Source organism: Tenrec ecaudatus, chromosome 14 (assembly GCF_050624435.1).
Source record: "Tenrec ecaudatus isolate mTenEca1 chromosome 14, mTenEca1.hap1, whole genome shotgun sequence".
Classification (NCBI taxonomy): Eukaryota; Metazoa; Chordata; class Mammalia; order Afrosoricida; family Tenrecidae; genus Tenrec; species Tenrec ecaudatus.
This window is the reverse complement of record NC_134543.1, coordinates 45,013,693-45,041,640: the sequence shown is the minus strand read 5'-3', so window position 1 is coordinate 45,041,640 and position 27,948 is coordinate 45,013,693. Positions and strand designations below refer to the sequence as shown.

The following is a 27,948-nucleotide window of genomic DNA, read 5'->3' as shown; positions in this document are numbered from 1 at the left end:
GCGCGTGCGTGCTGCGCGTGCGTGCTGCGCGTGCGTGCTGCGCGTGCGTGCTGCGCGTGCGTGCTGCGCGTGCGTGCTGCGCGTGCGGCTCCCGGAGCAGCGCCCGCCTGAGTTGACGTTAGCTATGGAAACCCGCTGCGGGCCCGGTTGGGGGCGCGGCGAATTTGTTTCGGAGCCACCACGCCTGCTCAGACGTTGCGTTCCGGCCACAACCAACCTCCCGGCGGCAGCGCCCGCCCCAGGCTTTCCCGCAAAAATGCAGTCCCCGGGATGCCTGGGCAGCGCCTCTTCCCTGGGGTGACCTCGAGGTACGTTCAATCCCGGACACCCACCTGGGGACCTCTGTGCCGAGCCACGTTGTCCTGCAGTTTTTCGTTGCCACACACAAAAGAAAAGCAACCCGATTTTTAAAGAAAACTTTGTAAGGGCGATTGCTGTAGTTTTAAAACGTAGAGTGAACTCAGTAGTTAGCGGTATGAACCGAGTGTGCTTTTAACTTTGAATGACCACTTTGGCTTGTTAGCTCACAGCATTTTTTGTTTGTTTCTAAGAGACTTGTGAAATGGAAAATAGTCTTTTTGTGTCTTGGTTTGGGAATGGATTTGGTACACCCCCCCCCCCAATAAAGTTTACAAATAGATTGTGCTACACCCTAACCTTATCTCCAACTAAACCCTGCTGGCTCCAAAGTAGTCAATTCATGCCCCCAGTGACCTGCTCATTCCCACAGCAGCCCTTTTGCCTGCCGAGGACCCGCACTGACCTCACTGAGTGAAACCTTCCGCACTGGGAGTTATGAATCACACCTCTGAATTATCTGCTGTGTCCCAGCCATTCCTCACTGATGCTAGAGTAAGATCAGGTGATTTCCCCCCACCGTTTTAGACCGTCACTATCAAGGAAGTCGCACAAATGTTTTGGTTTTCCAGTGCATATAACCTGTATGTTTATACTCCGCTGTAGTCTATTAAGTGTGTAATAGCATTATGGAAAAGTTTGGAATATTGTGAGAATTGCCAAACGACCCGTAGTCACAAAGTATGCAGGTGCTTCTGGTCAAGTGGCTTTGAAAGATTTGCTGCTTGTAAGATTGCCACAAGCCATCCATATGAAAAAAAAAATATGGTGTTTACCAAGTACAATAAAGCAAAGTGCAATTTAACAAGGTCTGTCTGCCTGTAGACAGGAAAGCCAAACCCAGGCTAATTCACCAACCCAACAGCACAAAGTAGGCCTGCCCCCTGGGGTTTCCAGGACAGTGACTATAGAAGCCAGTTGTCATGTCTTTCTCTTGCAGTGTGATGTTACTAGAGCGTTTTCGGCCAGCCTTTCAGTTGGCAGCCAAATGCTTTAAGGGCCGTGCCACTAGGGTTTCTCCTAGAGATGGAGTCGTACATTGTGTGGCCTTAGTTAACACAGTGTTTTCAAGATTCATAGATGTTTTAAAATTCTACATTAACCCAGTCAGCAGTTGGTAGGCATTTGGATAATTTCCCCTTTTTGGACTATTATGAATAAAAACCAAATCAAAGTGATGATCTCAGGTTTCCATAAGTAACGGATAATCCCAGGAGAGTGGAGGGAGGGTGGGGTAAAAACGGGAAACCGATTACAAGGCTCTACATATAACCTCCTCCCTGGGGGATGGACAACAGAAAAGTGGGTGAAGGGAGATGTCAGACAGTGTACGATATGACAAAATAATTTATAAATTATCAAGGGTTCATGAGGGAGGGAGGAGTGGAGAGGGAGGAAAATGAGAAGTTGTGTGAGCCCCCAATGAAATGATTAAAAAAAAGAATAATGGATGATCATGTTTCTAGGCTATTTGAAAAGGAGGGAATGTAGGTAGGACTGACAACTCCTGGCTGCACTTTACAAGTGCAGCCAGTATCCTTAATCTCCTGAAGCCACCCTCCAGTCCCGGACTTCCTACAGTTGAAAAGCTGTGAATTTCTAGAAAATATATTTTAGTGTAAGACCTTCCAAAAGTCCTGAGCCGGATGATCAGGTACCATTTTGTAGATCCTAAGACCAGTCAGGGAGTCCTGGTGATGTCCTGAGCCACGCACTGAGCTGCTAACACAAGGTCAGCAGTTGAAACCCACCAGCTGTTCCACTGGAGAGAGGTGAGGTTGTTTACTCATGTACAGATGGAAAGAGAAATGCAGAGAGGCAGTTGGACCCTGCCCTACAAGGTCACTATGACTTGAAGGCATATGACTTTTGGAAGACCTGTCAAGGTGCCTGTTATTTCTTAGTGTTCTCTACAGCTTTGGGTAGGTTTTCTTTTTTCTTGCAGTGGGCTAGTGCTCCCCACTAAATTTTGTAAACTTAAGCATGAACAGGCTTATTCTTACGAACAATTGTGAGGATGGCCAGGCAGTGTTTCCTTGTTGTACACAGGGTCACTGTGAGTTGATTGGACTCAGTGGTATCTATCAACAAGCATGAAATGGAGCACATTGTTCTTGTCCACAAGGTCAGCAGTTCAAAACCACCAGCTGTTCCATGTGAGAAAGAGGAAGCTTTCTGCTACTGTAAAGAGTTACAGTCTCAGAAACTCACAGGGGCAGTTTCACCTTGTCCTATAGGGTCACTATGAGTTGGAATCAACTTGATGACAGTGAATTTTTTGAGAAGCGAGACTTCAGAAGTTGAGCTGTTTGTCTATGGTTTGAGATTTGGTTAAGATCCCGAGAATTTTTTAAAATTCACATAGGCATGCTGTTTAGAGCTCATTGTGTCTCCAGTTTGTTTCTTCTCCCCTTTTGGGTCTTATGTGTAAGCCAGCTTGCTTCTTTTGAAAACAGAACTTTTTTGTTTGTTTGTTTGTTTTGAAAATTAAGAAAGGTGATAATGCTTAAAAAAAATAAGACTTTAGTGTATTTTCTTCCAAGTTTTGCAAAATAATTTTAGAGACATTTATGAGCGCCCTCTATTTTTAAGTCTCCACTACCTTGCTGTATAGGCAAAGTTGATGTAATCACTTTAAAATATAAGTCACTTTTCTTGACCAGATTAATCTTGCTTAATAATTTTTAATTATTTATAAATGAGTTTTGTTTTCTGCCTATTCTCTTGGTAATGAAAATTAAAATAATTTAAATTTCTTCTACCAGTCAGCAGAAAGATGGGGATTTCTACTCTGAGACAGAGTTCCCATCTCAGCAATCCACAGGACAATTCTGCCTTGTCCTCAAACAGTTGCTGTGAGTTGGCATGGACTTCATTTTGGTTTTGTTGTTGTTGTTCTACTGATAGCAATTATTTGAGGGAGAAATCAGCTAAGGCAGGGAAATACACTTGGCCCATATTAACCAGTATCAAAATGTGTAGCTTTTAATCTTCAGCAGTATCTTCTAAGGAGAACAAGTTAACTTGAGGGGAAAGAAGTAACATGTGTTACATAATATCTTTCATGTAGAAAGGTGTTCTCCAAATTAACAAGATCAACACTGTAATAGGAAAATAAGACAAATGACATAAAAAGGCAACTTACACAAAGTATACGGCATTGACCTACACATACACAAATGCCGAATATCATCAGAGAAAGCATATTCACGAACCAGTAATTGATGCTATGCAAAGGAGCATTTAGAGATGATGCGGGAGAGCTTTTCCAAGGTAAAAAGATGATAAAGTGAGCCAAATTCAACATGTAGGAGGAGACAGTAAATTCCCTAAACTTTCAACAAAAATGTAAGGTGTACAGTTTTGAGTGCAGCAATGCTTAATAAATCTTGTGGATGTAATCAATAAAATAATTGATTAAAATAACTTTTGCCAAATAAGAAATCAGACAATTGCCAAAACATCTATCTCCTTGAAATTGTTTTGCTGAATTTTTTAAAAGTGCCGTGGAGTTGATTTCAACTCACACTTGGCCGGGTGCAGCCCCATGGTAAAATCTGGACTGTAATCTTTACGGGAACAAATCACTGTTCTTGGTACAGGGCCAAATTTTTAACTGTCGCATCATCAGGGCTCCTAAAAAAGCTTATGGAAAAATGACATTGTCTTCCCTCTCTACTTCTCCACAAGCTTTTGGAGCCCACTGGTATATTTAGTAGAATCCTCCCAAACTGCCACTTTTTGTTGTTTTGGTTTGTTTTAAGGGATTTTCAGTCTGGTGTCATATATAATTGCAGAGTTAGAGTTTTGATCATTAAGAATCCGCTCCCGGTAGATTGCCAATTGATACCTGTTTTCTACCCTTCTGGATAACATAGAGGAAGCATGACTCAACTATGGCTATTGTGTTGGCCCACTTTCAGACAGCGTATGAAGAAGGCATATGGCTTACATAGGGCTGTGATGCCATCTTTACCCCTTAAGGGACTGCTCTGCAGTGTAATCCCGAGTGTGGCTAGGGGTTACCACTTCTGACTGTTAACAGTTACCCCGAGCCACACTCAGGGTTACCGCCAGGGAGGTTAAAAGCTTTCTTTTCACAGATTCCACTCAACCCCCTCATACCCAAAGTCTTAAACTATTTTTCATTTTAACATGTTGAAGGCAGCAGACATATGGAAATGCAGCCGACCATCAGGGAGTTAACAGTGTCTCAGAAGTACATGCCAAACACTCAGGGAGCACCTTTTAGTTCTGATTTTAATTTTCATGCTAGTAATCCAATTTAGCATTTAGTAGATCTCTTGTGTAACAGTTGTGTTCTACAAAGAAAATATTTTTAAATATTCAAGGATCTGTAATTAATCAAATGGTATCAGAAGTCCCAGTATTTATCATGAGAGCCCCTTTTATTCTTAAGGCATTAGAAAAACTATACCCATACTGTAAAGTAGTCTATTGCCAATCATAGATACTTGTGCGAGCTGTCTAATTTCGCTTGTGATTTTTTTCCCCTGTGTACCTTGCTTCATAACATTCTCTCTTGTTGGGGTCTCCTTCAGTTTTCCTTCACTTAGCTAGTGTTCTGGATTCTTATGAAAACACAGGCCAATATTTCTCAAAGGAATTTTCAAATTCCTTAGTCCCATGAGTTTGGAGAACTCAAATGACAAGTTTTAGGCAGATTGCTGGTATTGTGAATTTCAAAGATGTGCCACTATGCCCTGCGATGCATGTGCAATGTCAAGTACAGTGTCAAGTGTCTCTGAGGCCTTTAACCAGGCCCTGTTCAAGAGGCATTTTGTGGGATAAATGGCCCTGTGCCTTGCTTTTAATAGCGCAGTAAAAGAACGCAGATCGCCAGTCCAGGGTCGCCTTCTGGAGGTGCATTTGGTTTCTGCCTCGGGCTGCTCTCTCTCGCTCACTAAGTGCTCGATTTTCCCGCCCTTGTGCCTGGGCTGCCGTTTCCTCAGATGAGGGGATCAGCGTAGGACATGGAACCACATTCACAATGGACTTCTGACTCGTAAAATTCTCTCGCTGATTCCTTCACGGGAGAAACACAGCCGTCTTTCTCCCTCAAGTCTGTCCTGCTCCCGTGTTGCTTTGGGATCTATTTTTCTAGGCAGAATCTAACAAACTAATGACACTCTCAAAAACAATGCCCCCCTTTCCATAAAATCATAATAAAAATGAAAGACATTGTCTAAAATGTTTTAAATTAGAAACAAGTTTATAGGTTTATGGTTTTCCTTAAGCCAAAGGAGTCTTCAAAATGGTAAATATGCACAGCTTAAGTTTCAAACATGTTTTCTACTTTAAATCAGCTTATGTAAGCCATGTCATTAGTGTATGACGTTATTCTCCATGCCAAAGTATTTTGCTGAGTGTTGTGGGGAATCTGAAGAAGGTCAAGGTTTGACTCCTACCCACAAATACTTAGTATTATTAAAGAAAAGAAATTGACATGAAAAGATAGCATATAAAGAGGTAAATATTACAGAAACTCTTATCCACAGTGAATAGTATGAACAAGAGGTACTTTAGGTACACTAAGAAAGCAGAGTGCCAGACCAACGTGCTGTGCAGAAATCTATTGGGATTACACCTTTTAGAAAGTTGGCCAAAATTACTAATTAGGGAAGAGAAGAAAGGGCCTTTCCCCACCCCCGCAAAGGAGAGGACGAGTGAAAGAACCAGGTAGGAGGATGTGCTTGCAGGGACTGCGAGCTGCAGGTCACCTTGCTCATTTGAAATCACACACGTGTGGGTGCACACACCTTTAGTGACTCTTCCTTCTGAGACATTTTACATTCATACCAACTATAGATGTACACACACAGATGTGTCCTATTCTGTGTGTGTGTGTGTGCGCGCATGCGCACGCGTGTACATGTGCAGACTTTACCTCACACACTTTGGACCTGTTGTCGGGAGGGACGAGTCCCTGGAGAAGGACATCATGCTTGATAAAGTAGAGGGGCAGTGAGAGAGAGGACCCTCGGCCAGATGGATGACACAGTGGTTCCAACAGTAGGCTCAAACAGCCCTTGTGAGGCCGGCCCAGGACTGAGCAGTGTTTTGTTCCGTGGCACCTAGCATCACTATGAGTCGAACCAGATGTCTACACATACTTAACCATAACTAAGTGAGCTCAGCCATTCATTTCTTTTACTTTTTGTATATTATGTTTTTATATCAACTAGAGGACTTCAGAGTATTCTACTGTTTTAGAACACTCTTACAGGAGTGTACTTTCAAAAGGATTGGGAGCATTTACACTAAACTTTAAGTAGATATGGATGACAGGATTACAGCTATAGAATCCGGTTTATTACGTGTCTTTGACTTGTGGCTTCTTTGACAAGTGAGCTGCCCGAGCATGCCCCTGGCTTACCTCTGGGAGGAAACAGGAGAGACTTGGTCTCAACGAACTCATGGGGGAATTTTAGCCACAGCCATGCTTCAAAGCCCAGAGCATCTAGCCATCCAAGTGTATTTTCCTGTCTGATGACATCTCGTGTGGTAGGTAATGCTTACTCTCACTCACTGGAGTGTGACCTTACCTCCTTGCGTCTGTGGGACAGTCGCGTCAGAAACCACTCGCTGACCCGATAGCAGTAGGGAGGCAGTGTTTCATTCCTTTAAGAATGATCCTTAAGACCAATAAAATTCCATTTGTCCTAAGGGTCTCTGATTTTGTGTGTACTTGAAAGGCCATCATGAGTCAAAGCTATAACTTTTCTGTGCAGATCCAAGATCAGAGCCTGGAAGATACAGGCTAGGTACTAAAAGTTTAAAGAACGTTTCACAGTTTCACAAAGAGGCACGTGATAGTCGTTCTTAAAGGTGACCCAAAAATCTTTCACCGTGTCCAAACGCTCTCTCCAGAGCTGCTGTTAGTTGGGCAGAAGTGACGGGAAGAAAGACTATTTTAGAGTGACTGGAAAAGAGGCTATTTTTAGATGACTTCTGATTTACTTTTTCTTTTCTAGCCCTAATATCCAGAAAGGTAATTTTTTGGTTAGCTGATCTTGGGCCAGGCAGCTTTTATCTGAGTAGATCCCAAGAACAGGAAAAGCTGAAGAGAAGAGAATCCATGTTACTTAAAACCTATCTTAAATGAAAATACTACAGACTAAGAAGCATGTACAGGTCTATTATTTCATGCTTCCCTAGCTCCAGTGGACTGTAGAAGGGACAAGAAAATGACCTATGAGTGGCCTGCCTGTGGGAATGTAACGAAGAAGAAGAAGCATATACTCTGACAAACCCTGGTGGCGCTGTTGGGTGAATGTTGAACTTTAGCCCCAAGGTCAGTGGTTCAAACCCACCAGTCATTCTGCATAAGAAAGAGGAGGCTGTCTGCCCCTCCAGTAAAATTTACAGTCTTGGAAACTCCATAGAATGTCATTGTGAGTCAGAATCAACTTGATGGCAGTGGGTACTTTTCACCTAAGGTCTTTTGCTTTCCACGTTACTGACCTTTCCGTTATAGGTCAAGCTGCCAGTAAATATGCAGATTTTTATTCAAATGATTTTTAATTTAACAAGTTTTAACGTGTGTTTTTTTTAAAACTGGGTCCTGGCAGGCTTTAACTTTTTAACTTCTCAAAAACTCCAAAATTCACTCTTACTATTAAGTGATAGAAAATGTTCCTGTTTTTCTCCTTTATAGAGAGTATTTTATAGAGCAGGGACTGGCACGGTGGAACCTCTGGGCTAGATGTAGCCCACCACCTTTTTTAGGATATTCCATAACGTGTTATTGGAAGCTAGCCGTGCTCATCCATTAACGTGTATGAGTCGCGGGCTGCCTTGTCCTGCAGCAGCAAAGCTGAACCCTTACAGCTAAGACCATTTTGTCCACCCAGCCTAAAATGTTTAGTGTCTGGCCAGTTGCAGAAACCCAGGTTGCTGACTGCTGTAACAGGAAAAAGGTTTTGTTGTGCATGTCTGTGTGTGTTTTAAATGGATTTAAAAGTCCCCGAAAATGACGAGTTAAACTACTGGTAAATTTTAGTTGAGAGCACTGGCTTTGGAATTTCTTTTGATGCCTAAACCTAAACAATGTGAGTTTTAACATAAGACCTAATTCTAGACATTAAGTTTTGAATAGACTGATAATAAGTATGAGTTTTCCTCTTTTGGTTTAAAGAGAGAAAACACCATAGAACAACATCTGTTTAGCCCCAGGCTTGCTTGTTTCAGGCACTGGGAGAAGCCGAAGGATCCTGCCCTGGCAGTAATAGTCTAGCTGAGGAGAAAAATAGGAATGTGGTGTGTCCACCTTCCTCCCCCCACATTTTAAGTATGACATTTTCAAATAGTGCCTTTCTCTCTCTTTTTTCTAGAGACTGCTGTTCCAGCAAAGGATGCGACCAAATGAGCAGAATGAGCCCAGATGTGCCTCTGCTGAATGCTTACAAACAGGACTTCTTTCTGAAGCGCTTTCCACAGACCCTGCTCGGAGGCCCACGACTCAGATTAGGCTTTCGGGCCCCTCCTTACGTATATGTTAACCAGATCATTCTTTTTCTGATGCCATGGGTTTGGGGTGGGGTAGGGACGCTTTTGTACGAGTTTGCCGTGCTGGAAGACTATTATACGGCAGCACTTTCAGGGGGCCTGATGCTTTTCACGGCCTTTGTCATCCAGCTCACAGCCGTATATGCCCGAAGCCAGTCCACGACGGTACAAAGAATCCTGGCCTCGGATATTTTAGCAGAAGAAGATGAGCACGAATTTTCAAGTTGTACTGGTGCTGAAACGATCAAATTCCTAATTCCTGGCAAGAAATATATGGCCAACACAATCTTCCATTCTGTTCTGGCTGGGGTAGTGTGTGCTCTTGGAACATGGTATCTGCTCCCCTACAGAGTCACCTTACTGTGTGGCAATTTGGGAGGTGCTACTCTGCTCTTTGTCTTTGGTTGGGTGACGGTATGTATAGGAGAATATTCACTCATCGTAAACACAGCTACAGAGACTGCGACTTTCCAAACCCAGGACACCTATGAACTCACTCCTCTAATGAGACCCCTTTATATTGTTTTCTTTGTTTCTGTGGATCTTGCACACAGGTAAAAAGCCAGCAAATACTTTATAACTTGCTTTGATTCGAAGAATATACAGTGAGAGAGCTCTCAGTATAAAAATTACATATGTGAATTAAACCTCTGGTAAACATTCTTAGGAAAGCAGTCATTAAAACTTACTGAAAAATCTTTAAAAAATACTTTTTATGATAAATATATTTGTTTCAATACTGCATTTCACTTTATGTTTTTGTTTGTTTGAGACGCACTTGTTTGTCACCAAGACGCCCAAGTCCATTTCAGCTTTCCTTTTCCTCTGCTTTTTGTTTTTTTAAGCCACTCAAACCACTGCTTGGGTTTGAGGGAAAAGGAATTGGAAGGGATTTTATTTTGGTTTTTTGTTTGTTTTTAAAGAAACATTCTGTATACATTTGCACAGCTTATCTCAAGAAATTTAATACTTCATGTATGTGATTCTTTTTCTCCCTCCCACTTCTCACCTCCCCAATAATCTATTAATAATATTATTTATGATAGTTATAATTTATAATCAATTATATCTCAATAATACTATATTTCACTTTAATTAAGGAGCATAGAATCTGTAGGAAAGCCTAGCTGGAAAACTAGGAAGAGATGGAGCTTTCCTCTAGAGCAAATTGAAGAATTTCATCTTAGGTTCAAAGATGAGAATATGTACAGATTAAGTGAATTTAGATGAATATAATAATGTATTTCTGACTATTGGAACAACAGCACTGGAAAGTATCCAAAACCAAACTATTGCCATCAAGTCAATTCTGAGTCACAGTGAACCTATAGGACAGAAGAGAATCGCTCCTGTGCTGAGACTCTTTCTCTTGTAAGACTGTAACTCTTGATGGGAGTAGAAAGCCGCCTCTTGCGCCCATGGGGTGGCTGGTGGTTTTGAACAGCTGACCTTATGGTTAGCAGCCCAGCTCATAACCCACTACGCTACCAAGGCTCCACAGGAAGGGATTGTGACTTTTCATTAATTACAGAAGAAAACAACAAAATAACATTGTAGACAAATAATTGTTTGCAGAGTTTTTTGACAACTCTCTTTGTTCATGTAGTAGTTATAAGTTCAGGTGAGATCCACAAGGTCAGCAGTTCAAAACCACCACTTGCTCCATGGAAGAAAGGGCTTTCTACTCCATTAACAGTTTCCATCTCAGAAATTTATAAGGGCAGTTCAACCATGCCCTATTATAGGGTCACTATGAGTGGACATTTGACTCAAAGGCAATAAGTTTGTGTTTGTGTGTTTTTCTAAATCTGACCTTTCTCTTTCTGTAGATTACAGCTTTTCTCTTTCCCAGGTTAGTGTTTAGGTAGAACCATCCAGCCATTTAAATACAGTTAGCCAGATTGTTTTCTGAAACTGAACTCTGTGAGCATCAGTTACTATTTCTTAACTTTTAGCCTGTTCTAATGAGGTTATAGTTACAGACCATGAAACCCCTATAACTTTTTGCCTAGTCAAATTTATGGTGAGAAAAACTAATTTGTATGAAATTGATTTAAAACTGGTTACTTTAGTAGTACTACTGTTTACTCAGATAATTAATTGCTTGATTTTTGAAAGTTTACTAAATTTTAATCTAAATGCAGGTGTTTACATATGATCTTTTATAACACTAAATTTACAAGATTTTTATTTTCAAAATGCCTATTCTTGAGTTACCATCTCATGGCATTTCATAAATGAAACTTTATATACCTTGATATAATACATTTTTACATTTAACATTATATCCTAGGTTTTTCATGTTATTTAAAAACTCAGTGAATTTATAATTTTCTTGTCTTGAGTCTTAAGAGTTCTAAATCTGAATTATCAAAGTATCAAAATGATTTTTACTAGGCGAGTTGGATTTAAGATACAGTTTTAATGTTTAGAATTTAATCATTGTAAAAGAGATCCTCTTCAGTCATAACCAAAAGAAAAGACAAAGGCAACTCCCAGATCTATAAAGGAAAATATACATATTTGAATAGAATACCTCAGTCCACTTATAGAACAGGTTGACATTTAGCTGACAACATAATAAAGAGTCATGGTGCTCTTTACGCAATCATACTACGCTACAGCCTACTGATTTATTAGGAGCCCTGGTACTGTAACGGTTGTGTTGGGCTGTGATCCGAAAGGTCCAGTGTTGAAACTATCAGCAGCTCCCTGGAGAAAGATGGGCTCTCTACTCCCATTAACAGTTCCAGTCTCAGAAACTCCCTGGGGGCAATTCTACAGGGTCGTGATGAGTCCACACCAGCTTTATGACAGTGAGCTCAGTGTGTGTTTTTAAACCGATTTATTAAATACTTGCACTTTGCAAATGTATATAGGTTTTAAATCTGTCCCATTGTCAGATATTCTCTTGGTTATCGAGTGCTTGTTATGACAGAAATGCCACAAATTGGTGACTCTAGCAAGCAACTTTAGTCTCACTAGCAGGCTAGCCGTCTAAATCCAGGGTGTCAGCTTCCAGGTTAAGAGATCTGTGTGGGCTCTGAAGGAGGGTCCTCCTGCTCCTGGGCAATCTTCTCGGTCTCTTGCTTGCTTATTTGTTTAATCACTTTGATAGCCCAGAAGAGATTGGTTTAAGACACACCCTGTACCCTCCACGGAATGTGCCTCATTAACATAACAAAAGCAACCCACCATTCCTAACTGGGATTGTAACTACAGGCATAGAGGATAAGAGTTAGAATACATTTCTGGGAGATACAATTCCTGACCATTGAAATAAAATGAAAACCCCACAGTGTAATAACTTTTTTTTCTATTTTTCTATTTTTTCTATTTTTTACCTTTATCTAGTACAATTGTGTTCATAATTTTAAACAACTTTTAAATAACAAGAATGAAGGATGTTTATTTACATCATCTTTTTAAAAAGGCACCGCCATTTAGTTGAGGGACCCCTAGGGAAGAATAGAACTCCCGAGGGTTTGTAAGAGGCTGTAGGGTGAGCATTCCAATCCCTCACATGCTCTACCATATCATCTGAGCGATGGTAAACCCACCTTTTTCTTCGCATGGAGATCTTAGTACATAGCAGTGTAATTTTGTATAGTTGTTAGGTTCAAAGCAAAGTGTTTCCTGAAGGCTGAGTTGTTTTCAGCCAAGAGAATCCTTACGATCAGAAACAGTGAAGTTTAATTATTTTTCAATATTTAAAAAAACAATACTCCTCCAAGGCTGCATCTGATGCCAGTAGTGAGCAATCACAATATTTGTTGTTAATCCAGTTATATTGTGTAATATATTTAAGATGCCCTCATATACATAGTTTCCTAAGTCATTGCTTATTGCTTGTTTTAGCAAAAAGACAGTAATATCACCTCTTAAAAAATTAATGCCATTGAGTCGATTCTGACTCAGGAACCCTATAGGACAAGGTAGAACTGTCCTTAGGGGCTCTGAAACTTTACAGGAATAGAAGACCTCATCTTTCTCCCTCAGAGCAGCTGGTGGTTTCGAACTGCTGGCCTTGTGGCTAGCAGCCCAAAGTGTAACACACTGCACCACCAGTACAACACTCTCACTGCCACCGAGTTGATGCTGACTCATAAAATCAAATAAGGGTAAAATGCTTCCGAGGAATCCAAAGGGGCTTAGTTGCAGTGCAGATTTGAAGACCCTCCTAGAAACTGGTACAGGATCTGCTTAGAACCTTCACCCATACACATTTAAGTCTTAGATCTAGAGTATTTTTGCAATACCTAATACAATGTAAATGCTGTGTAAATAGCACTGTGTGTGCCGCCTTAGCCTTTGCGGAATTGGTTTGAACATTTAATTCTCTCTCCTCTCCAGGCCCTCAATCCTTGCTTGAGCCTTCAAATGCAGAACCAAGAGATAGAAGGGTCAACTGTATATAGTGTTTTTCCTCCAGCTGCCCCATTCTTGAGTTTGAATTTCTTAGCAAGAGAAGCATTACCTTAAAAAAAAAAAAGACAATGTCCTAATCTTCATGCTTTCTCTGACCTTCCTGTGTTAAATGAACTTTGTTTTAATTCTACACCATCAAAAGTCTTGTCAGCTAATTCATCTCATTGTTAAGATTGTGTTCCTTAATTCTCTGCTGGAAAGCATTTGAAGGACGTACATTGTGAAGCTGAGTACACTGGTGCGTTGGATCTTTGTGAGCAGACACACGGTGCCATTGTCAGAGTCTTGGTTACTGTACATTTGCATTAAAGCGGGTTAAGGTTTGCAGCAGAAGTTGTCTTTAGCCTTGACTTTGTTTTACGGAACAAGGATATTCCAGTGTTGAGATTTAGTTTTCTCTTTTGAAAATTCCTCTTAGGAACTCCTTAAGTAGTACTCTGACCTTGACGTTTTTTTTTTTGGTCTCTGCACAAGGTATGTGGTTAGTTAGCTTTCACACACATAGACACACACACATACGTCTATATCATAGTCATAACATTGATTCTTTTATGCTTTAAAGTTTTTATTAAATTATTTGAAATCATTTGTGATGCGTTTGCTTAAATGATAAGTAGTACCAAGTGTCAAATTCTGTATTTAACCCTGGGCTCGGTTGCTTAGTTTTATACATCCCTAAATTCAGTTGAACTCCGATATTCGTGAATGATTTTTCTTTCTGTCTCCTTTCTTTGCACATTGGAACCTCCATGTTCTCTAAATGCCAAACAGTTCCCCCTGTGATTTGGGATAGTTGCTGGGAAGGGCAAGGGTTACAATCCCTAGGTCTTGCTCATTTTTATAGGTAAGGACTGGGAACTAATTTTGCTGTTTCCTGTTTGCTCTGATTCTTTTGTTAAGGGGGTAGGGGCTCTGAAGCCTTGGTGATATGTGCTAGGCTGCTGCTACAGGTAAAGTCAGCAGTTCAAAACCACCGGCCAAGCAGCTCCGTGCAAGAGAAAGACAAAGACGTCTACTCCCACAAAGGTCACTGTCAGACCCCCCCCCCCACCGGGACAGTTCTTTGTCCTGGAAGGTTGCAGCGACCCCGTGACCATGGGTTTGGTTCTACAGTAGGGACAGTGGCCATAGGAAGACATGGGGCTATTTGGTGTTAGGTTGCTTTTCTTGACCTTAGTCTATTGATGAATATGTATGATGGAAATGTTTTCTCTTTCTTACAGATTTATGATCCATGTGCCAGCTCTAGAACAAGTGAATCAGATTTTGCACATCTTGTTTATATTTTTACCTTTTCTCTGGGCACTGGGAACTCTGCCCCCACCTGATGCACTATTTTTATGGGCAATGGAACAAGTTTTAGAGTTTGGCCTCGGAGGCTCACCCATGTCTACACATCTACGGTAACTTTAACAACATTGAAGTTACATGTGACTTATTCTTAAAGAAGACTGTTCTTTTGCAAGTAAAATTCTTCTTTTTCCCCTGCAGGCTATTAGCTATGTTCATCATTTCCGCTGGCGTGGCTGTAACATCGTATTTCATTCCCAGTCCTGTTTGTGTGGTTCTTTTCATGACTGGACTTGGGTTCTTACTGAGTCTTAATCTGAGTGAGATGGGTTTTATCTTCAAACACCATGTGACCAGACACAGAGCTAGGACCAAACCTAAGGCTTTACCCAGTGGTTCCAGAACGCAGTTTACATGGAAAGAATGTGGGTTCTACATCACTATGTTAGCCTTGGCTCTCGTAGAATCCAGTGTACTTCACCACTTTGCTGAATTCTCACACATGTCCAAAAGCAGTTCGCAGACTATTGTTGGCTATATGTTGATGATATTACTTGCTCTACTGTGGATACTTAGAGAAATTCAAACTGTCTATATCTTTGGAGTTTTCCGAAACCCTTTTTATCCAAAGGATGTGCAGACTGTGACAGTATTCTTAAAGAAGCAAGCAAAGCTCATGAAGATTGGTGTTGCCAGACGGATTCTACTGACACTAGGTAGGAGGATGAAGTCTGACTTACTGTTATGAACTATTGGGGAAACGTGTGCAAAGATATTATGCAAGTCCCCTATTTGTGTGGTCGTGTACTGCACTCAAGGAACCCTGGTGGGGCAATGTTTGAGCATTTGGCTGCTAACAGGCCAGCAGTCCAAGTCCACCAGTTCCTCCGAGAGGAGAGACGTAGTGTTCTGCTTCTGCAGTAAAGACAGGCAGCCCAGGAAACCCTGTGGGGCAGTTCTACTCTGTCCAATAGGTTCACTATGAATCAGAATCTACACAGTGGTAATGGGTTGGGACTTTGAGTTAATATGACATAGACACATTTAGCCTTTTATGATTTGGTTTCTGCATTGAGTTTTTAATTAATTATTTAAATGTGCTCACTAAAGATCCTATTTTTGCCAAGAGAAACTAGGAGAAGGAGTTACTTTGCTTTCATTAATCTGTCTCTCTGTTTGTCTGTTTTAGTGTCACCTTTGGCTATGATAGCCTTTCTCTCCCTGGACAGCTCCTTGCAGAGGCCCCCGTCTGTGGCTGTCTCCATTGGATTCACAAGAGCTTTTAGAATGGTAACCCTGATGTGGATTGAGTAATCTTTTCCAGCCGAGAAGTTTAATTCCGATTGTGTGTATGTTCGTAGTTTGCTTAGAGTATTAAATTCTACATAATGAAAGTGGATAATTTGTGTACTGCAGGTATGGCAGAACACAGAAAATGCTCTTTTGGAGACAGTCACAGTAGCAGTAGTACACACATTGATCTTTAATAAAGACTTATGGTGGAACAGAAACCTGAATACAGGACTTAGACTCTTACTGGTAAATCCTTTTCTTTCTACTAGCTTTATTGAGATGTATTGCATATACCATAAAATGTATTCATTTAAAATGTATGGTGCATGGGTGTGCACCCATAGCTTTGCATTCATCGGTACATTCTAACATTGGAACATTGTAATGCCACCGACAGAATCCTTATAGCCCTTTACATACTGACTTAGAGACTTTACGTGCACACCTCATATACTGGCTATGCCTGCTCCCATCCCATCAGTCCAGCTAAAGACTGGTCAGACTTATCGGCGTCTTCAGAGAACCAGCAATACCTGCTTTCTGGCTCGTGTGTGTGACCCCCAACAAACTAAGCAGTTAATACTTAGAAACTTGGAAGGCGTACCTTTACTAAATTTGTTTGTTTTTCTTTTGCTATAAAATTGGTGTGTATTTTGTTACAGTGGAGGTGTTACTCTGTCATCTATAATTCTCCCAGAGGTTTAGAGATAATCAATGTGTGACATTTTGGTATATACCCTTCCAAGTTTTGATGTTCCTACTTACATGTTCTTTTATCAACAGCGATGAGATCTGACACCCACTGTGTAAGGTGTGTTGTAATCTGTGACACCGGGCTGTGGCCAGCTTTCAGGCATTCTGACTCTTTAGCGTCAACTCATGGCTGCACTGTAGTCCGGTATACCTGTAGACATACTATACTTACCCAACCCACTGATGGGAAACAGAAAAGTGGCTTCGTATCTTTCTTAGTAAAAGGAGGCAGTGGTTACACTTGTAGCTGAATCAGTGTACACGCTGCACATAGCCATCATCGTTTCTTCAGGATAGAGTCCTAGAAGTAAAATTGCTGCATCCAGAGATAAGGGCATTTCTAGAATTCTTGTTTTGTGTTGTGACATGACCCTCCAGAAAGGTAATTCTACTTTATATTCCCATCAGCAGTATTAAGAAAGGGTCCATTGCTCTGTAATGGCATTTGTTGTTGTACTTGTTTGATTTAAGGCAGCTTTAACAGTGAGTAAACAGGAAATAGTGCTGTTCCACAGAATGCAACCAGTGAACCACTGAGCCTCATCACCCCCCCTCGACCCTGTACTCCCAACCCACAATGGAAATAATGGAAATACAGTTCATAAGACTTAGATGACTTTCTAAGCCTTTTGAGTAGATGATTTCCACTGTGGGTAGTTAGAGGAAGTAAATGTTTGGAGGGGTGTGAATTATCCTTTGCAGCTAACAACGAAGAGGCCAACATTATTTTTATACTCTAACCCCATCACCCCCAAAAAGCCACTGCCTGAAGTTGATTCTGACCCAGAGTGACCCAGAGTACAGGGTTTCCAAGACTGTACATCTTTGTGGGAACAGACCACCTCATCTTTCTCCCTTAGAGCAGTCGGTGGGTGTCAACAGTTGACCTTGCAGTTAGCAGCCAAGTGCCTGAACCACAGCACCACCAGGGCTCCTTTATTTGTACCATACAAATTTTTTAATATAATACAAAAATAAACGTACTTTGAGGAAATAAATAATAATTCTAGCAGAAGAAAGCCAGTTTTGTCAATATAAATTTTGGAAGCAAATACTTTTTATATAATACTAATTATACAATACTGTAATAAAAATGTAAAATTTATAACATTGAATGGCTTGATCTAGGAGAAGAGATTTCTCATTTTTAGGGGAGAATGTTTCATCATTTTAAAATGTGGAAATTTGATAAAAAAGTTTAGTTAGGATTATTTTAAGTCCCAGTACAGGAGACTAAATAATCTTATTTGTAGTTGTTTTTAAATCCATGGCTCCTTGAGGTAGGAAAATGTTAGAAAAAAAGTATCCTTGAAGAAAAGACCTGTTTTTTCCCCAAAAAAATCGGCCATTGAAGCTCAGGTGGAGCACAGTTCTCTAGCACATGTAAGGCTGCCGTGAGTCAGAAACGACTCCGCAGCAATGGGTGAGTGTAAAATAGCCCCATATCTCAAAGACCTGGTGCAAAAAGAAAAGGGCAAAATAGCCCAGTGTTCAGAAAATAGCGATTACTAGTTGACATAGTATTTTGCCTTTATTACATTAAATAAAATGGAATATTAAAAGTAAAAATAATAATAATTACTTCAAAGTAATTAGTATTTCAGATTGTATTTCAATTCCAAAGTAAATTTCTAACTCCTTTTGAAGGCACTTCTGAAATTTCTTTTAGGCACAAGATAGAAATCTCTTTGTTGTTGCTAGAGGACGCTGGATAATTTTACTTAACGGTATCAAAATGTGAAATGTGTTTTTGGCCCTCAATAAAACTGAAAAAATATCTAATCTTCCACAATCAGTTTAGACCGGTTTTTACCCTAGGAGTTGGGATGGGGCTATTTCTTTTGTGCGCGACTTAGAGATTTTTAAAAGCTGTATTTTTAAGTGCAATGGCCTCTTTTTCAGACGGCATTAGAATACCTCCAACAAAATGTCATGAACTGTTCCGGGGACTGCATACAGAATGAGAAAATGGCGTCCATCGTTTCTGTTTACTTCTCCTAATAAACCTGCTGCTTAACGTCCACATCTTCTGATCTTCTGACTTACAGGGCATAGCAAGCAACACTTCGTCAGCTTAGAGCGTTAGATTATTACACTCTCAGTCTGTCTCCCTTTTAGTGTTACATGGTTTTCTAAGAGCTCCCAAACTTTGGAACATATCCTCCCATTTATCAATTGCGAGGTTGGAAAGAATTATAACAAAGAATTGCACAAGAGGATTAATTACACAGCCCCCCAAAACCTATCAAGTCGAGAATAAAATTAAACAGTATGCCCTTATGTGGTCTTGAGCAGTCATGAAAAGTCTTTAAGAATAAATTCAAATGCTTTTTACATGTCTGCAGGTTGGCATTGTGCGTGATCGTCTGGTTCAGTTCGTCTCTAAATTACAGTTTGCCCTGACTGTGCTTCTGGCATCATGGACGGAGAAAAAGCAACGTCGGAAATCAGCTGCCACTTTATGTGTACTCAACACCGTCTTCTCTCCATTTGTGCTGGTCTTCGTGGTGTTTTCTACGCTGCTCTCTTCTCCCTTGCTTCCACTCTTCACCCTGCCTGTGTTCTTGGTGGGGTTTCCCCGGCCGATTCAGAGTTGGCCAGGAGCAGTGGGCACCGCAGCCAGCGTGTGCGCAGACACAGTGTACTACCACCAGCTGGTCCCAGGTTTGACTGTTGCGCTGCAGTCTGCCATGGCAGCTGGAAGTTTAGGTAAGTAAATAGGTGTGCTCAGGAAAATTAATGAGGTTATTAATTATCAAGTGCAGGGGGAAAAAGTGTTGACATAGCCATATAATGGACTGTAAAACAGATTTCAATACATTGATGCATAGGAGGAGACTAAATGAGAAATAGAAATATACTTGGCATGCCTTATTGAGGTAAATACAAAATTAAAACATTTAGGGAATTTTCATGAAGGCGAATTTGGCAATTTTTAAAACACGTTTTCTTAAATTCCGGTGACAGCCCTTCGTTATCTCATAAACCACCTTTCCCGTCAGAATTTCTCTTAGTTTGTTACAATGGAACAAGTCAAGTAGATGTAAAAGCTCAGCTACATAGAGAGTGAAAACTAGCGACACTATTGGATTGAAGAACCCACTGCCTTCGAGTCTATTCTGATGTAAAACGGCTTTCCAAGACTGTAAATCTTCCTGGTCTTTCCAAGGCTCATCTTTCTCCAGTGGGGTAACTGCTGGCCTTGAACCACCAAGCATACAGTTAGCCACCTATCGCCTAATCCACAGCGCCACCAGAGATCCAGGAATGTGCACAGTGGTAGCGAGACCACTGCAAGCAATAAGCTAACTGCCAACTCAGCTATTTTATTGTTCGCAACATCACTCTTAGAAGAGAGTATTTGCAAGGAAAAAAAAAGTGTATTGGCTCTACATTTTAGCCCCTGAAACTTGTTTCGGAACTAGCGGATGACCTTGGCAATTCGACTCTGTCCTAGGGGGTGGCCGGAGTCGGAATCAGCTCGATGGTGCACTACAATAATGTGCATGTACAGTTCCTGGGCACCACCGGCAGTCAGAATCCACGGGACTGCAATGGGTTAATATGAAATGACTAGTTGTTTCTATTTTTGGCCCAGTGGGAGGGTTGATGGGACCTTGTGATTGAAATGAGGGATTAATCAAGCTTGAAAAATGATTCCTTATTTTTCGCATGTGTTCTAGGTCTCCTCTTACCTGGGTCTCATTACTTGGGTCGTTTTCAGGATCGTTTACTGTGGATAATGATTCTGGAGCGCGGCTATACTTACTGCTCTGTTAGCATTAAGGTAAAGGTTCATTTGAAACCTCTCTAGGGGGTTATAGTACATGTGTAGACATTTCTTCTGTAGCTATCAGACACCTAATAGCACAATTGAAAAACTTATTTTTTTAATTACCTGAGAAAATGGGGATTGTAAAGGTATATTTCAGTGCACACATGATAGGCAGGCTAATATTAACTGTGTAATAGAGCGTTGTAACAAACGGTACTTGTGTCCTTTTCTTTTAGTCTTGATCTTTCTCTCTCTCTAGCTGAGCATCTTAAAAGTATAAATCCATGATTTTTCTTGAATAAGCATTTTAACCTATAAACATTCTCGACGTAATGCAAACATCTCCACCCCTACTTACTACATTCCATTTTTCCTTTTAAAGCAAAGGGTCTTAGTAATGTGGCCTACTGTCTTACCTCTGACTCCTAACATTCTCTCTAACTGTACGTTTGACCCTATTACTCCACCAAAACCGCGCTAGCCAAGTGTCTGCTGATGGTCACATTGCATTGCTGCTCAACTCTCAGTCCTCTCTCTGCTGAAAACCCTGCGGTAGATCTTGGATGAAGCATCCAGAGTACAAGGCAGAGGCTTAATTGGTTAGGCTTCTAACTGAACTCCTGCCTACAATACCCTCTGCCGAGACCACACTTCCTCCAGACAACCAAATTAGTAACTCATTCATTGCCTTTAAGTCTTTGCTCAAATGTCACACCATACTAATGGCATGGGGCCACCTCTGACCTCTTCTGACTTTGGTAGGAAGGAGAATCCAACTCCACACAACCACAAGGTCGATGGCTGCAGGCAAAGGTCAAAATGTCTCCATCTTCCATCCTTCTGTCTGTTCAGATACCAACCATCTTTCTCATACTCTTCTCTCCTGCTGGACTCAATAATCCAATGCAGCGACCACAAAGAACTTAGGCAATGCTCACAATCATAGGGTTTAGTGGGGAAACCCAACAGGTTACACCATATTAAAGATACAATTCTTTTGTCCACAACATCTTCTCAACCAGGCTTGCATACATGTCTCCTCCCTCTGGTCTAAGCTTCTCAGCACAATGTTCCTTGCCTTGGCCTTGTTCATGAGCTGGGAAGCCTGCCACTGTGCCTCATGGTCTCAATGCTGTTCCTCTGCTCTGCCCCATGGTCTCAGTGCTGTGGCTTGTACTTCTCCTGCTGCCATTGCAGGCAAGGATCTCATGCTCTGCTTGCGGCTCTTTCTTGAGCATCCGGGGATTCTCACTGTTTCCGAAATGGCTCTTCTATACTCAGGAATGGCAAAGGTAACCATTCTCCTCTCCTACACCCTCTTTGCATGATCCCACCCAGTCATTTGGTGGGGTTTCACAAAATCATGGGTGAAAGAACCATTTTAAGCAGTATCACTTCACTGTGACATTACCTCAATGAGGTCTATTTAGAACTGCATCCCCACCTCTGCTTTTGGACTTTCGATCTTCCTTGTGTCCCTTTACTTCCCATTTTTAGAATTGTCATAGCACTTAGACCTTCTGGCATACTGTGTAATCTGCTTACTGTTTTTATTGTTGGTTTTCCATCTTGTTTTATTTGGGATTATAGCTTAAGTTCCTGGAACAGTGCCTGGTCCACAAGTCCTCAGCAAATCTTTGAATGAATGATGCTTTTGTCTTAGGATAGTTAGATACAATTGGTGACTAAAGCTGTTCATTTCGTCCACTGAGTCTGACAGACTAGTCCTCAGACCAGCAGTTTTAACATCGCCAGGGAACTTGTTAGAAATGATATTTCTTGGGCCTCCAGACCCACTGCATCAGAAAGAAGCCCTGGGAGTAGTCCAGGCCTGTGCTTTCACAAGTCTTCCAGGTGATTCTGACTCACCTGCAGTGTTAGAGCCACTGTGCTGATGTAATCTACAGGAACAGAATGTGGCATAATAATCATGTGAAGTATTGTGCATGTTTTATTGCTTAATTTTGTTTTTGTTCTCCTAAACAAATGGCTTTGTTCGGTAATACCTGAACTCCGGTCTTTTTGTTGTGGCATCTGTGGGATAGAGGCATACTCTTTGGTGTCAAACCTTTTTTTCTTTTCTGGCCTAACTGTGTCATTTGCTAACCTTTATATAATACTTTAAAGTTTACAAAGGACCTTTGCTCGCTAATGTCATCTACAACACCTATGCGCTGGGATTATTTTCCATGGAAAGAGAGGTAATGGGATCTCAGAGAGTGTAAGTGACCCTACTGAAGATTGTGTAGGCAACGTAGCCTAGAACATTTACTTACAAATGTGTTCTGCTCTCACATCCCATACTCTTTCCCTGGATCCTAATTAAATCTGGCAGCACAGCCAGTTTGTACATAATGATGGTACTGGTAATGTATAAAAACCCATAATGAACAATGGTAGTGGTCCCCATGATTCCTTCTAAGGAGGCAATCAATATATGTTCAAAATTCATATAGGAACATAGTCAAATTCATTCACTCAGCATATATTTCTTGTAGACCAAACTATGGGCCAGCCACTGATTTGAACACTGAGGATAGTAGTTATCAAAAGAGATTTTACATTGTAATTGGAGGATACAGTCAAACCTGTATCTTCATTATTTTATCCTAAAGAAACAAATCAGAAAACGGTTAACGATGTCATATCCATGCACCAGGAGAATGTACCAATCATATCAAATGAGGTGGAAAGGGAATAAAACTACTGTACATATGGTATAACTTTCATTTTTCCTTTTACCACAAAAAAGTTTTAAGTTAAAAATTTTTTATTAAGTGATTTAAACTGACTATATAGTCGTTAGTGCTTAAATCACTAAGGTGATTTTGCCAGTTTATAGTGGGCTTTAGATACTATCTTTTAAAATACTAGTAGCACTAATTTTAATATCTATTCAGCATCAAATATGTTAAGTGCCACAAAGTTTAAATTAAATTTTATAGCTCCTGATTCAAACTTTTGCATTTTCAAAATTTTTATTATGGAAATCCATGGACATTTTCAAGACTAGTTGTTTTTCTCTATAAAAAAGATCACAAACTCAAGTATTTTTTATTTCCTTTATTAGGGCTTAGAATTGCAAGAGACATCTTGTCACACTGCTGAAGCTGGAAGGGTTGATGAAGTTTTTGAAGGTGCCTTTGTGCAAGAAGAATCCACAAGAGGATGTTCTCTTAATGAGCACTTTGGAAATATCTTGACACCCTGTACAGTTTTGCCTGTGAAACTATATTCTGATGCCCGGAATGTCCTATCTGGCATAATCGATTCTCATGAAAACTTAAAAGAATTTAAAGATGACCTTGCTAAAGTACTTGTGTGGCTACTCATTCAGTACTGCTCCAGAAAACCCAGTGGGCAGGAGAATGTTCACAAAACTGAGAATAAACGGAAGGCCCCTTTACTAATCCCGTCCACTTCACGTCCTTCGCCGCAGCCCCAGGGCCCAGAAGACACGGATAGTTCAGAGTCAGATAACTGGTGTGATGAGAATATATTTGATGATGAGCCAACCAGCAAAAAGGGAAAAGAAGGAAACGGTCAGTTGAAAGTTTTGCCAGGTACAAATTTTCCCCTCCCAGGATCAGCAGAACTATGGAAGGTTGGTGATCTTTCTAGAGACAAAGTTCCTGACGATACACTTTATAAAAGTGTTGTATTGGGATACCCTGCTGCCGACAAAGGAAAGCAAGACATGGTATCTATCCCCCTCGTGGACTTGAGTTGTTCACCTTCTCACGCAGTAAGCTTACCTGAAGAATGGAGGTCTAACTGTTTGCCTGAAGCCAGAATAAAGGAGATGAGTTCGATCTTTCCAGAAGACTGGTACCAATTTGTTTTAAGGCACTTGGAATGTTTTCATTCAGAAGAAAAGCCCTCAAATGTACTGGAAGAAATTGCAAAGGATAAAGTTTTAAAGGACTCTTATGTTCATGTAGCAATGACTTGTTATTTTAGTTTGTTTGGAATAGACAATATGACTCCTAGCCCCAGTCACATTTTGAAAGTTTACAGTGGGGTCTTGCCTTGGTCTACTGCCTTTGATTGGCTCATGGAAAAACCAGAACTATTCCAGCTAGCACTGAAAGCTTTCAGGTAATTAGGTTTATTTAAAAGATGTAATATTGGCAGGAAAATGTTGAATTTTTTGTTCAAGTTCACTTAGAAGTTTATTACTAATATAAAACCTATCAAAATCGAAAGCAAAGTGCTTAATATGCATTGTGATTTTTTTCAGGAGTACACTTAGTTTATACTACTTTGGGTCTTGTTTGGGGGGGAAGGCATATTTTTCATATGGCAGACTGGATGACTTGCTCTTCATTTCTTCCTCATCTTTTTATCTGAAATATTGTGGCTGCAGATCAACATCTTTAAAATACTAATTTAATCTATGAAGTTAATTTGGGGGAAAAGTACCCACACTTTCAATTCTCCATTTTTTAGGTACACTCTGAAACTAATGATTGATAAGGCAAGTTTAGGTCCAATAGACAACTTTAAAGAGCTGACTAGTTGCCTTGAAGAATATGAAAATGATTGGTATATTGGTTTGGTGTCTGATGGAAAGTGGAAGGAAGCAGTTTTACAAGAAAAGCCGTACTTATTTTCTCTTGGGTATGATCCCAATATGGTAAGTTTTAAAATGTGCTCATAAATACTTCTTTTTAAAATAGTCATTTTATTGGGGGCTCATACAGCTCTTATCACAATCCATCCATCCATTCATTGTATGTCAAGCGCATTTGTACGTTTGTTGCCATCATTTCTCAAAACACTTGCTTTCTAACTGAGCCCTTGGTATCAGCTCTTCATTTTTCCCTTCCTCCCTACTCCCCCTCCCTCATGAACCCTTGATAATTTATAAATTATTATTTTGTCATCTCTTACACTGTCCGATGTCTCCCTTCACCCACTTTTCTGTTGTCCGTCCACCAGGGAGGAGGTTATATGTAGATCCTTATAATTGGCTCTCCGTTTCTACCCCACCTTCCCAAATTATTTAAACAAAATGCTAGGGAAATGACATTCTAACTTTGGGTATATTTATAGGTTTGAAGCATTTCTTGTGATAACTTTATTGCCCAACACAGTACAACCTTAAAATAGCTAGCTGGTTCTTTCACTTTTGCCAATACCTATGGCATATTTCATTAAATAGACTATTCTTATGCCCAGTTTAAGCATATGAATGAATCACTTTGGATTTAAATCTAGAAGAAAAATTAATATATATGTGACAAGTATTTCTTTCACAGACATCTGTATTTGGAAACAAACCTTACGGAAATAAATTTGATCTGGGAAAATTCAGACTCAAAATAGAGAATACTTTTTCAGTGATTTATCCCTTCTTCCCATTGCATTCAAAATGCCATCCAATGTGCACAGTACAAACCACTCACCGTGAGAGGTGCACTCCCAGTGAAAATGATGCAAATGATTTTAAAATAATGATTTAAAGTCTCAAATGGTCTTAAAGGCGTACAGGAAATGGAGAAACATATTAAAGAAAATCTAAAATGTAGTATCAGCAGTGAAGAGACTATTTAAGCAAAAACTCACTCTCCTCTGCCCCACCATCTTGCGAGGTAGGAGACTCCCTCTAGCCAACCCCATTCTGCCGTGGACGTAGCACTCTGAAAACACTGCCCTTGATCACCTTCTCTCTGACTGCTAAGGTGGAGGTTTCATGCCAAGAGATACAAGTTACTACTCTTGACTCTGACTGCTAAGGTGGAGGTTTCATGCCAAGAGATACAACTTACTACTCTTGACTCTGACTGCTAAGGTGGAGGTTTCATGCCAAGAGATACAACTTACTATTCCATCTACAAATTCTTCCCCAAGCATGGTGCTGCTTAGAGTGAAGCAGTGGTGATTGCACCTGCCTTTGAGTGCACTAAACAAACGTTGAATTGTCTCCTTTAAATAGGAAATTGTGTACTGTGTGAGTTACAGCTCAGTGATTCTGGTCATTAAGCAGAATGGCTTCTGGAAATTTTTATTTCTCATATGTATTCAAAGAGCTAAGGAAATAAAAATGATTTTTTTTTACCTCTGAAGACAAGCAACTTATGTGTATTTTTATACACTTTGTCTTTATTGAAATTGGGAGGAAGTTCTGAATGGATTTTTTCCTTCCTAGATTTATAAATAAAATTATAAAGAATAAATGTAATCTCTCTCTATCCCTCCTCCCCCTACTTTTTTTAAGGGTGTTTACACTGGGAGAGTCCTGACTCTTGGAGAATTACTGATTCAGCTTGGGAAGTTGAATGCTGAAGCCGTGCGAGGGCAGTGGGCCAATCTCTCATGGGAGTTGCTGTACGCCACTAACGATGACGAGGAGCGGTACAGTATGCAGGCTCATCCCCTGCTCCTGAGGAACCTCACGGTACAAGCAGCCGATCCTCCCCTGGGATACCCAATTTATTCTTCAAAACCTCTCCACATACATTTGTTTTAGAGTGCATTGTGACTTGCAATATTTTCAAATTAGATGCTTATATTTTTTCAACCTAGAAAAGTAACAATGTAATTGCTATAGATGAGTTCGACTCTCTCTCCAGCCCCCTCCCATGTCAGACACCCGAGAAAAGCCAAACTCTGTGAAGTTCATCACTTAGCCTATATATATACATATCATAAAGTTTAGAACTAGTTGGCCAATATTTGTGCCATGTGGGTCATGGTAGACTTTAGGAAATAGGATAAGCATTTTTTTTTAAAGGTGGTGGTTGTTGGGAGTGCATTCTGACGTATCCACCCCCCACCGCCAACCCCCATGTGACAGAGTAGAACTAGAACGGCCCCATAGAGCTCTCTAGGTTGTAATCTTCGTGGAAGCAGATCACTAGATTTTTCTCACCTGAAGCCGCTGGATGGGTTTGAATCAACCTTTGAATCAGGTGCTTATCCCCTGTACCACCAGGGCTCCTATGCATAAAATTAGATAATGAGTTTTCTATGCTTTCTTAAAAATGTATGAAATTTGACCTGCAGTGCTGTGTAATTTTTACATACTTCCAGGTGTACATCAGTGTTTTTAAGTGATGATAATGGACCTTATTGAAAGTAAATTTCTATATATTTATTTGAGATATAATGTTTATAGTATTTTTAAACTTTGTGCTGTTTTATTTTAATGTACAATATGTTTTAAGTGTATTTTTTTCATATACTTCAGAAACCTTAAAAACTTGTAATAAAATTTTTTATAAGATATCCTGTTACCAGTCCTCTCCAAGTAGACGTTTTTTATGTGTGTGAATGGAAGAGTCCTGTGATCACTCCCAGAACAGTATGAGGGTAGTCTGATGATGACTGCTAGCACCTTGTGCATTGCTTTTTAACTGCACGCACTGCTTCTGAAAGGCAGAAAGGGCAGGAGGAAAATGTACATGATAGTATGTTTGGAATTATATTATCATTCTCTTGCTGCCTAGGGACTTTCTTAGGTACTTGTAAAGAAGATAAACCCTGAAACTGTACCAACCGAGACATTAAGTTCCTCTGTT

General features: G+C 40.4%; 1 protein-coding gene across 3 annotated transcripts; it reads left to right on the top strand.

The window, feature by feature from the left end:
- The first annotated feature begins 80 nt into the window (after window positions 1-80).
- Window positions 81-27,628, top strand: PCNX4 (pecanex 4). Of its 3 annotated transcripts, XM_075531831.1 has the most exons (12): window positions 81-308; window positions 7,537-7,672; window positions 8,712-9,440; window positions 14,538-14,717; window positions 14,806-15,320; window positions 15,794-15,894; window positions 16,021-16,143; window positions 18,996-19,359; window positions 20,334-20,437; window positions 23,496-24,523; window positions 24,875-25,061; window positions 26,646-27,627. In XM_075531831.1, exons 3-12 carry the CDS (start codon window positions 8,743-8,745, stop codon window positions 26,895-26,897), a joined length of 3,552 nt encoding a protein of 1,183 aa, XP_075387946.1. In that variant the 5' UTR covers window positions 81-308; window positions 7,537-7,672; window positions 8,712-8,742; the 3' UTR covers window positions 26,898-27,627. The 3 variants fall into 3 exon arrangements, with proteins under 3 accessions (XP_075387946.1, XP_075387945.1, XP_075387947.1); XM_075531830.1 differs by lacking the exon at window positions 7,537-7,672; XM_075531832.1 differs by lacking the exons at window positions 7,537-7,672; window positions 16,021-16,143 and having other exon boundaries at window positions 26,646-27,628.
- The last annotated feature ends 320 nt before the right edge of the window (window positions 27,629-27,948 follow it).